Source organism: Nerophis lumbriciformis, linkage group LG39, assembly GCF_033978685.3.
Source record: "Nerophis lumbriciformis linkage group LG39, RoL_Nlum_v2.1, whole genome shotgun sequence".
Classification (NCBI taxonomy): domain Eukaryota; kingdom Metazoa; phylum Chordata; class Actinopteri; order Syngnathiformes; family Syngnathidae; genus Nerophis; species Nerophis lumbriciformis.
In genome coordinates, this window is record NC_084586.2 from 15859385 (window position 1) to 15870000 (window position 10616).

A 10616-nucleotide genomic window follows, 5' to 3' on the forward strand; every position below is an offset into this window, starting at 1 on the left:
TGGGCTCAGGAACACAGAAAACCACTGCCAGTAACTACAGTTGGTCGCTACATCTGTAAGTGCAAGTTAAAACTCTACTATGCAAAACGAAAGCCATTTATCAACAACACCCAGAAACGCCGCCGGATTCGCTGGGCCCAAGCTCATCTAAGATGGACTGATGCAAAGTGGAAAAGTGTTCTGTGGTCTGACGAGTCCATAATTCAAATTGTTTTTGGAAACTGTGGACGTCGTGTCCTCCGGACCAAAGAGGAAAAGAACCATCCGGACTGTTATAGACGCAAAGTTGAAAAGCCAGCATGTGTGATGGTATGGGGGTGTATTAGTGTCAAAGACTTGGGTAACTTACACATCTGTGAAGGCACCATTAATGCTGAAAGGTACATACAGGTTTTGGAGCAACATATGTTGCCATCCAAGTATTGTCTTTTTCATGGACGCCCCTGCTTATTTCAGCAAGACAACGCGAAGCGTGGCTTCATAGTAAAAGAGTGCGGGTACTAGACTGGCCTGCCTGTAGTCCAGACCTGTCTCCCATTGAAAATGTGTAGCGCATTATGAAGCCTAAAATACCACAAAGGAGACCCCCGGACTGTTGAACAACTTAAGCTGTACATCAAGCAAGAATGGGAAAGAATTCCACCCGAAAAGCTTAAAAAATGTGTCTCCTCAGTTCCCAAACGTTTACTGAGTGTTGTTAAAAGGAAAGGCCATGTAACACAGTGGTAAAAATGCCCCTGTGACAACTTTTTTGCAATGTGTTGCTGCCATTAAGTGCTAAGTTAATGATTATTTGCACACAAAAAAATTAATTTCTCAGTTCTAACATTAAATATCCTGTCTTTGCCGCCTTTTCCATTAAATATAAGTTGAAAAGGATTTGCAAATCATTGTACCGTATTTTCCGCACCATAAGGCGCCCTGGGTTATAAGCCGCGCCTTCAATGAACGGCATATTTCAAAACTTTGTCCACCTATAAGCCGCTCCGTGTTATAAGCCGCATCTAACTGCGCTAAAGGAATGTCAAAAAAACAGTCAGATAGGTCAGTCAAACTTTAATAATATATTAAAAACCAGCGTGATGTGGGCGCGCATGGAGTCGTATATCAACATGGACGGAGCTGCGTGAAAAAAGCCACCCGGCCTCTTCGCGTAAACTTACCTTAACCACTCGCTCATCTTTTCTTCATCCATCCATCCCTTCGAGTTAGCTTTTATGATGACGCCGGCTGGAAAGGTCTCTTTTGGCAAGGTCTTCCTTTTGAATATCACCATGGGTGGAAGTTTCTGGCCATTAGCATGGCAAGCTAGAACCACAGTGAAGGATGACTTCTCATTCCCTGTGGTGCGAATATTCACCGTACGTGCTCCCGTTGTATCCACAGTGCGGTTCACAGGAATATCAAAAGTCAGTGGAACCTCGTCCATGTTGATAATGTTCTCTGGCCGGATCTTTTTTTCAGCTATCTTGTTTTTACAATATGCACGGAAAGTAGCCAGCTTTTCTTGAAAGTCTTTAGGCAGTTGCTGTGAAATAGTAGTCCGTATGCGGATGGAGAGATTGCCTCTTTTCATGAACCGGATCCCTGTCGCTTAGTAGGAGCCATTTTGTGGTCTTTACAGATGTAAACACACAAAGGAAATGAAACGTACGGTAATATCCGTGCGCTTCTTCTTCTTCTACGCGGGTGGGTGGTTGCTTACAGTAGAAGAAGAAGCGCTTCCTGTTCTATGGGGGCGGGTGCTTACCTTGGCGGTTGCTTGCGTAGAAGAAGAAGCACTTCCTCTTCTACGGGGAAAAAAGATGGCGGCTGTTTACCGTAGTTGCGAGACCGAAACTTTATGAAAATGAATCTTAATATTAATCCATATATAAAGCGCACCGGGTTATAAGGCGCACTGTCAGCTTTTGAGAAAAGGTGTGGTTTTTAGGTGCGCCTTATAGTGCGGAAAATACGGTATTCTATCTGTGTTGGCCCTGCGATGAGGTGGCGACTTGTCCAGGGTGTACCCCGCCTTCCGCCCGATTGTAGCTGAGATAGGCTCCAGCGCCCCCTGCGACCCCAAAGGGAATAAGCGGTAGAAAATGGATGGATGGATGGATGTATTCTGTTTTTATTTACGAATTACAAAACGTGCCAACTTCACTGCTTTTGGACTTTTTTTTAAATGTTTTTTTTTTTGTAACGTGCCGTGGGTCACGCTTTGGACACTCCTGCTGTAAATAAAATCTAACATCAATATCGATGGAAAAAGCCAGATAAGCATACTCAAATATTCAATGATTTAATCCATAATTTTGAGTTGTATCTTTTTAAACTTTCAGCAACATGAAATCAGCCTGAAACATACATCATTTTCCACATGCTTTATTTCATGTTAAATAAATAAATAAAAAGAAGGCAATATTTGTTTCAGTTTTATTTTGGGCAGCTGTTATCCATGTATTTTATTAGTCATTTGTTTTGAATAAACATATGTAATCGGTTCTAGGCTTCCCATGTAGTCCTCCGCTCGGCCTCGGGGATGACAGCCCAGTTGGGGGAAGGTGTCCCCGCAGCCAGCCAGTTAAAGTCATCCACCTGGTCCCAGTTGTTCCGGTCCGGGTCCAGGCCGGAGGCGCAGAAGTGCTCCTCCAGCGCGGGGTAGGACCAGGAGAACGGGGCGAAGCTCACCCCGCGGCAGTCCTCCACGATGGCCCGGCTGGTGACGTGCAGGTAGACCCGGGTGTCCACGGTGTTGTGGGTCCGCATCTGCTGGCAGGCCAGGGCCAGGGTGCTGTGTTGACAGTGGTCCACAAACACGGAGGTGGACACGGGTCCGCACAGGATCTCGCAGTTGTCGATGTGCTTGAGGTGGAGGGTGCTGGGGTTGCCATAGAGACGCACCTTGCAGTTGGACAAGTGGGACAGGAGCACGTCCTCTTTCTGGACTTCACTTGCAGTCTTTGTGAGGACTTCATCACTAATATGGGAGAAGCCACACTGCACAGCAGCAGGGGGTTCATCCACTTGTGTGCTGGCACATTTCTCAGGAGCACCATCATCTTGGTCCGGGGACGGGTCTGATGCTTTCGCGCGGGCCCGGAAAGCAAACCTCTTCTTGGGCAGCGCTTGCTCCCTCGTCTCGGTGAGAGACGTCTGCAGCTTCTGGAGGGCCGCCTGGGCCTGTCTCTGCTCGTAGGTGTTGAGGAACACCATGCTGTCATTGAGGAACTTCTGCAACTGGAGCGTTTTATCGGCGGCCTCCTCCAGGCTCCGAGCCGCCGCCGCCGGCTGGTCCGCGTCCAGGCTGCGGCTCAGCAGCTCCTCGATGGCCGCCCGCTCGCCGTAGAAGGTGCGGAGGAAGTAGTCGAGGCTCTCCTTGGCGACGGCGTGGCTCTCCTTGGCTTCCTTCCGCCGCCCCACGTCCTCGATCCGCGCCTGGCGGCGTCTCTCCAGGCGCTCCTTCACCTTGGCGGCGCCGTTGTAGTCGGCCTGATCGTCCATGGCGTCCATGTTTGTCGCGCGGGTGGTGGTGACGTCACCGGTCGCTTCCGTGTTTGTCGCGGGGGTGATGACGTCACCAGTCGATTCGCCTACCGTTGTACTGCAGCTCAACTTTGAATACGGCGGCCCTAGACGTGAACAAAGCATATGTACGTTTGGACGTTTCAGGTAATACTTTTCAAAAATGCCATGTTATCTGACATTCATTTTAAACTCAATAAAGTAGCTAAAATAGAATGCAATATATACCAAAGGGAATAAGCGGTAGAAAATGGATGGATGGATGGATATATATATATATATATATATATATATATATATATATATATATATATATATATATATATATATACATATACATATATATATATATATGTATATATATATATATATATATATATATATATACATATACATATATATATATATATGTATATATATATATATATATATATATATGTATATGTATCTGTATGAAATCATAATCAAAAACAGTACAACAACAGTACAAAACAGCGCCAGGGGGTTGTAAACTCAATAAAGTAACTAAAATAGAATGCAATATATATATATATATATATATATATATATATATATATATATATATATATATATATATATATATATATATATATAACAAAGTGCAAAGCCATAGGCTCACATAAGTTCAGTAAATAATTGTGTGTATATATATATATATATATATATATATATATAAATATATATAAATAAATATATATATATGTATATATATATATATATCTGTATGTATATATATATATATATATATATATATATATATATATATATATATCAGTGACGTGCGGTGAGGTTGATGGCTGGTGAGGCACTGACTTCATCACAGTCAGATTTACAAACATATGAACCCTAAAGAGTATCTTATTCACCATTTGATTGGCAGCAGTTAACGGGTTATGTTTAAAAGCTCATACCAGCATCCTTCCCTGCTTGGCACTCAGCATCAAGGGTTGGAATTGGGGGTTAAATCACCAAAAATGATTCCCGGGCGCGGCGCCGCTGCTGCCCACTGCTCCCCTCACCTCCCAGGGGGTGAACAAGGGGATGGGTCAAATGCAGAGGACAAATTTCACCACACCTAGTGTGTGTGTGACAATCATTGGTACTTTAACTTAACTTTAACTTTACACATACAAACTGTAGCACACAAAAAAGTAAATTTAATAAAAAAACTTTATTATGGTCTTACCTTTACTTATAAATGCACCGCCGTTGTGCTGGATTAATGAACCCCCTGATGGGAGTGTTATATCAACTAAAGCCCTCACTTCAACTTTCCACGTGCAAGATTGAATCTATTTAAAAAAGTGTAACCGAGGGTTTATAAATGTCGCCTATACTGTATGAAACTACAAAATAACAAACACGGAGGCTCCAGTTTACACGAGGACCACTTTATTTACCTTCTTTCAAAAACTTCCAACGTATCAAAATTCCGCTCTTAGCGCCTTCAAAATAAGAGCTCAAGGCATATACTGTATAACAGCGCGTAACAGGAACTTAACATCACAAAGAGGAAAGCCCATAAAAATAGGTTACAAAAGTTATTTAATAAGAAACCAAAAAGTGCAAAAACAATAATGTTCGTGTTGGAGGAGTTGTGAATTAGGTACACTTGCAGTCTGCAGGCGTAACTAATGTTGTGGCCCTGCAGTCATTCACAACTCCTCCAACACGAATATTATTGTTTTTGCACTTTTTGGCTTCTAATGAAATAACTTTTTTAAATAGATTCAATCTTGCACGTGGAAAGTTTAAGTGTGGGCTTTAGTTGATATAACACTCCCGTCAGGGGTTGCCGTGCATTCTACGGCGTGGGTGCAGGAGGCGAGCCTCAGCCAGTGCGTCTTTTGCAGCCGTTTTATGATCGCTCAGCACAAGAAATACGTTACACACATACAGTTGTTGACAAAATACACTGTACATTATATACCTCAGCTAACTAAACTATGGAAATGTATAATATAGTTCATATAGCAATACGGTCTCACTGCACAGCAGACCAGCAGTTAGCCGAGTCCGTCCATGTTGAGGCACTGAGTGACGTGCCTCGACTGGCTGCTGTTCACCGCACCGTCTCTTCTCAGTATTTGAACGGCAAATGTGAAAATTCAGCGATTTTGAATAAAAATAATCTAAAACTGGTGAAGTTAAATGGAAAATAACTTTATAGTATAATCACTGGATACATTTAACAATTTAATATACATTTTTCTCTTTTTACATTTTTTTTCTTTCCATTATGCCTCTAGTGACTGCACGTCACTGATATATATATATATATATATATATATATATATATATATATATATATATATATATATATATATATATATATATATATATATATAAATAAAACAAAGTGCAAAGCCATAGGCTCACACAAGTTCAGTAAATAATTTAAAATTTGGAACACAGCATCATCTTTTTTTCACAGCGCCAGGGGGTTGTAAACTCAATAAAGTAACTACAGAAGAATGCAACATATATATATATATATATATATATATATATATATATATATATATATATACGTGTATATATTGATTGATTGATTGATTGATTGAAACGTATATTAGTAGATTGTACAGTACAGTACATATTCCGTACAATTGACCACTAAATGGTAACACCCGAATAAGTTTCGGGGTCCACGTAGATCAATTCATGGTAAATATATAAAGCCAAAGGCTCACACAAGTTCCATAAATAATCCAAATTTGGAGCACAGCATCAGTTTTCACAGCTGTTTGGTTGTTAGGGGTAGATAGCGTTTTAAAGTAACATTTTAATTATTTTTTAAAGGCACAAAAAACAGGTCGAGTATTGAAAAACTTAAAAAAAAAATTTAATTAATTTTATAAACCTTTATTTATAAACTGCAACATTTACAAACAATCGGGAAATAATGATCTTCAAAATAAGTACAGAAACAGTACAAATTAAAGCTGCAAGCAGCATTGGTCGGGCCCGCATATTTGACAGGTGCTAGTCCTAAGTGTCCCAATACTTTTGTCCAGTTTTAGTAGTAAGTGTCCCAATACTTTTGTCAAGTTGTAGTCCTAAGTGTCCCAATACATTTGTCAAGTTTTAATCCTAAGTGTCCCAATACTTTTGTCCAGTTTTAGTCCTAAGTGTCCCAAAACATTTGTCCAGTTTTAGTCCTAAGTGTCCCAATACTTTTGTCCAGTGGTAGTTCTATGTGTCCCAATACTTTTGTCAAGTTTTAGTCCCAAGTGGCCCAATACTTTTGTCAAGTTTTAGTCATAAGTGTCCCAATACTTTTGTCCAGTGGTAATCCGAAGTGTCCCAATATTTATGTCAAGTTGTAATCAAGTGTCCCAATACTTTTGTCAAGTTTTAGTCCCAAGTTTCCCAATACTTTTGTCAAGTTGTAGTCCCAAGTGTCCCAATACTTTTGTCCAGTTGTCGTCCTAAGTGTCCCAATACTTTTGTCCGGTGGTAGTCATAAGTGTCCCAATACTTTTGTCTAGTGTACCTACCTAGTCTGCATTGTGTGGGCACGCTGGTGCTTCCTGCTTTTAAGCAGCCATCTTAAAAAAACAGCAGCGCAGCAGCATCAGCGCAGCGGGTCTTTGAAGGGTCATAAAATCAAAACCGGAGCAGGTATTAAAACGCTGTTTTGTTATTTTATACACAAGGGTTTAATCTCTCTCCTGTGTTAGTTTGAAGCCGAAAAAACAAACGCGCTCAGAGGAGATAGATTTTGAAGAAAGGTGACCGGTTTTTACAAAAATGTTGTTTTGAAGGGGGAATAGCAAACTTCCTGTTGATTTTTGCTGGGGGTTGTCAATTTATGAAATGTAGGTCTAAGTGAGACCTACATAGAGGTTTTTGTTTCATGTCTCTCCGACCTTCCCAGTGGGAGTTACAGGCAGTTTTGTCAGTTTTTTCATCCGAGGAGCAGTTTTTTGTGCGTTTTATTAAAAAATTGCGCTAGAGCACAATTTTGAGATTTGGGGTTAGGTTTTTTCATTAGATCACAATTTTTGCCAGTCCTGATGTGTGCGTTCAGTTTGGTGAGTTTTGAAGCATGTTAAGGGGGTCAAATTACAGCTCAAAGAGGCAAAAGTGACTGTTTTTAGTACTTTTTTGTCTTGAAGGGGGAATTGCCAACTTCCTGTTGATTTTAGCCCGAGAATGTACTATTATGAAATGTAGGTCTAAGTCACACCTACATAGAGGTTTTTGTTTCATGTCTCTCCGACCTTCCCAGTGGGAGTTACAGGCAGTTTTGTCAGTGTTTTCATCCGAGGAGCAGTTTTTTGTGCGTTTTATTAAAAAATTGCGCTAGAGCACAATTTTGAGATTTGGGGTTAGGTTTTTTCATTAGATCACAATTTTTGCCAGTCCTGATGTGTGCGTTCAGTTTGGTGAGTTGTGAAGCATGTTAAGGGGGTCAAATTACAGCTCAAAGAGGCAAAAGTGACTGTTTTTAGTACTTTTTTGTCTTGAAGGGGGAATTGCCAACTTCCTGTTGATTTTAGCCCGAGAATGTACTATTATGAAATGTAGGTCTAAGTCACACCTACATAGAGGTTTTTGTTTCATGTCTCTCCGACCTTCCCAGTGGGAGTTACAGGCAGTTTTGTCAGTTTTTTCATCCGAGGAGCCGTTTTTTGTGCGTTTTATTAAACAATTGCGCTAGAGCACAATTTTGAGATTTGGGGTTAGGTTTTTTCATTAGATCACAATTTTTGCCAGTCCTGATGTGTGCGTTCAGTTTGGTGAGTTGTGAAGCATGTTAAGGGGGTCAAATTACAGCTCAAAGAGGCAAAAGTGACTGTTTTTAGTACTTTTTTGTCTTGAAGGGGGAATTGCCAACTTCCTGTTGATTTTAGCCCGAGAATGTACTATTATGAAATGTAGGTCTAAGTCACACCTACATAGAGGTTTTTGTTTCATGTCTCTCCGACCTTTCTAGTGGGAGTTACAGGCAGTCTAGTTTGTTTTTTTTCCTAGGGGGCGCTAGAGCGCAATTTTGAGTTTTGTGGTTCGGTTTTTTAAAAAAAAAGGCAATTTTCGCAGGTCCTGATGTGTGGGTCAAATATGGTGAGTTTTGAAGCATGTTAAGTGGGTCAAATTACAGTTTAATGTGGCGGCGGAAAAATAAAGAATAAAGAATGAAACCTTACAAATTCAATAGGTCCTTATGTCCCATTGCATAAGGACTCCCAAAGGGAGTCCTTATGCAATGGGCCATGCGGGCCCTAATAAGCGCCAGGGGGTTGAGAAAGTTCCCTTACCATGTTATCTGACATATGTATCGCTCAAGCAGGATGATGACGTCACCAGCCGCTTCCTCCCGAGAGGCCTGCGGTGTGTAGCGCCCCCTGCTGTACCGGAGCTCAACTCTCAATATGGCTGCTACAGACGTAAACAATCCACAAGTACGTATGGACCTTGGAGGTTATAACTTTCACAATGTCATGTTATCTGACACATTTATCCATAATTGGACGTACTCTACTTTTTTTTTTTTTTTGTCCGTATGCATCCAAAATGCAATATAGCCTTGTCATCATGGTTGAGATTACGACTATATTTTCGAACAACATAGCAAATATTAGTAAATATAAGCCAACCTTGATTAGTCCAAACATCATTTAACACAGTGCTACTTTGACTAATGTCTTTTAGTTCACTTTCATGTCTGACGTTAAAAAACATGAGGTGTGTTCTAGCAGGTGAACACATGCATTTTAAACACTTTTATTTTACTTGTTGCACACTGTACAGTACTGGATCCATGTTTTCATAATACACTATTATTTAGATACCACTGGTGACACTGTCTGTTGCCACTAACTCATTGTTTGCCACTAACTAAATGAGGAACACATAAAACCATTTTTTGGGGGATTTATATTAATTGTTAAAAGTACAGTATTATTCATATACACTACTTACAAAAAAGTTAGGAGTATACAGATTTTGATTGTTTTTTAAAAACATTCTTGCAGTTAGTTCGAGTTTAAATGGTATCATAAAGTTGATGTGTTTTGATAAGAGGATTCACCGCTGCAATACATCTAAATTACCGTGGTTTTATTTTGAAGGGTTACGGTGTAACAACCCACAGGGACGTTTAAGGAACCATTCACGTTTAAGGTAAAGAAGCAAAGCAAAAGTGTGGTTAATCTGTCTTCATACATGTGCAAACCACACAGTTCAGTCCCAGCTTTTTTTTTTTCCTGTACCGCCCAGTACTCCAACCTGGGTCGCCGGCATAAGACACAAGCGTGCTATCCACCGAGCTAAAAGCTATCAACCCTGTCATTACCCAATCGGTCCCGGAAGGCCTGATCGGTCCATGCATGCGCGAAGACCACGTCACTTCCTTTCTAGCGATTTTTTAAAAACGTAGCTGAGCTTACCTAGTAGTAAAAGAGAACAATAATATACAAATGAAGAAGGGGTAGATTTAAAAAAAAATTGGGGAGTATTATTGCTTTTGTTGTTGCAATGAATGACTCATAATTTATTTTTTAAATGTTGATTTTTTTTTGTGGAATATTTGATATAAAGAAATTTGAGCCTTAAATAGGCCAGTAATTCATAACAACATTGATTTTGATGTATTATTATTTTTTGAGAAATGACAGTTAAAAAAAAAACCCACTAAAATTCTTGGGTAACCAAAAAAAGCACTATTCCTAAGTGTTAAAATTAATCTTTTTTTTTTCTTTTACCTTCAACACTTCAGATCTATCTGTCGATTATAATTATTTTTTCATGTTTTTTTTAATGTTCGTTGTATGCTCTTTTTGTCAAAGACAACTGTTTTTCGTATGGCAAACACTCAAAACATGAAACATTTCCCCCCCAAAAATTGAGAATATTTGATGTGAAGTAATTGGAGCCTTGAATAGGTCATTGATTTTGATTCATTATTATTTTTTGAGCAATGACAGTTAAAAAAAAACAAAAACAGCCTGCTTGGCGGCTTTGTGTTATTAGAGTCAACATTGTAACTTTTTCTATTTACATTTCATGTATTTACTCATATATATATATATATATATATATATATATATATATATATATATATATATATATATATATAT

General features: G+C 39.7%; 1 protein-coding gene across 2 annotated transcripts; it reads right to left on the bottom strand.

Moving 5' to 3' along the window:
* Positions 1-2387: 2387 nt before the first annotated feature.
* Positions 2388-8909, bottom strand: tbcc (tubulin folding cofactor C). 2 transcript variants are annotated; one of them, XM_061931771.2, is made up of 2 exons: positions 8796-8909; positions 2388-3617 (listed from the first exon to the last, which is right to left on the bottom strand). In XM_061931771.2, the coding sequence occupies exon 2, from the start codon at positions 3496-3498 to the stop codon at positions 2491-2493; it is 1008 nt and encodes a 335-aa protein (XP_061787755.1). In that variant the 5' UTR covers positions 3499-3617; positions 8796-8909; the 3' UTR covers positions 2388-2490. The 2 variants fall into 2 exon arrangements, with proteins under 2 accessions (XP_061787755.1, XP_061787756.1); XM_061931772.2 differs by lacking the exon at positions 8796-8909 and adding an exon at positions 3678-3692.
* Between the last annotated feature and the right edge of the window lie 1707 nt (positions 8910-10616).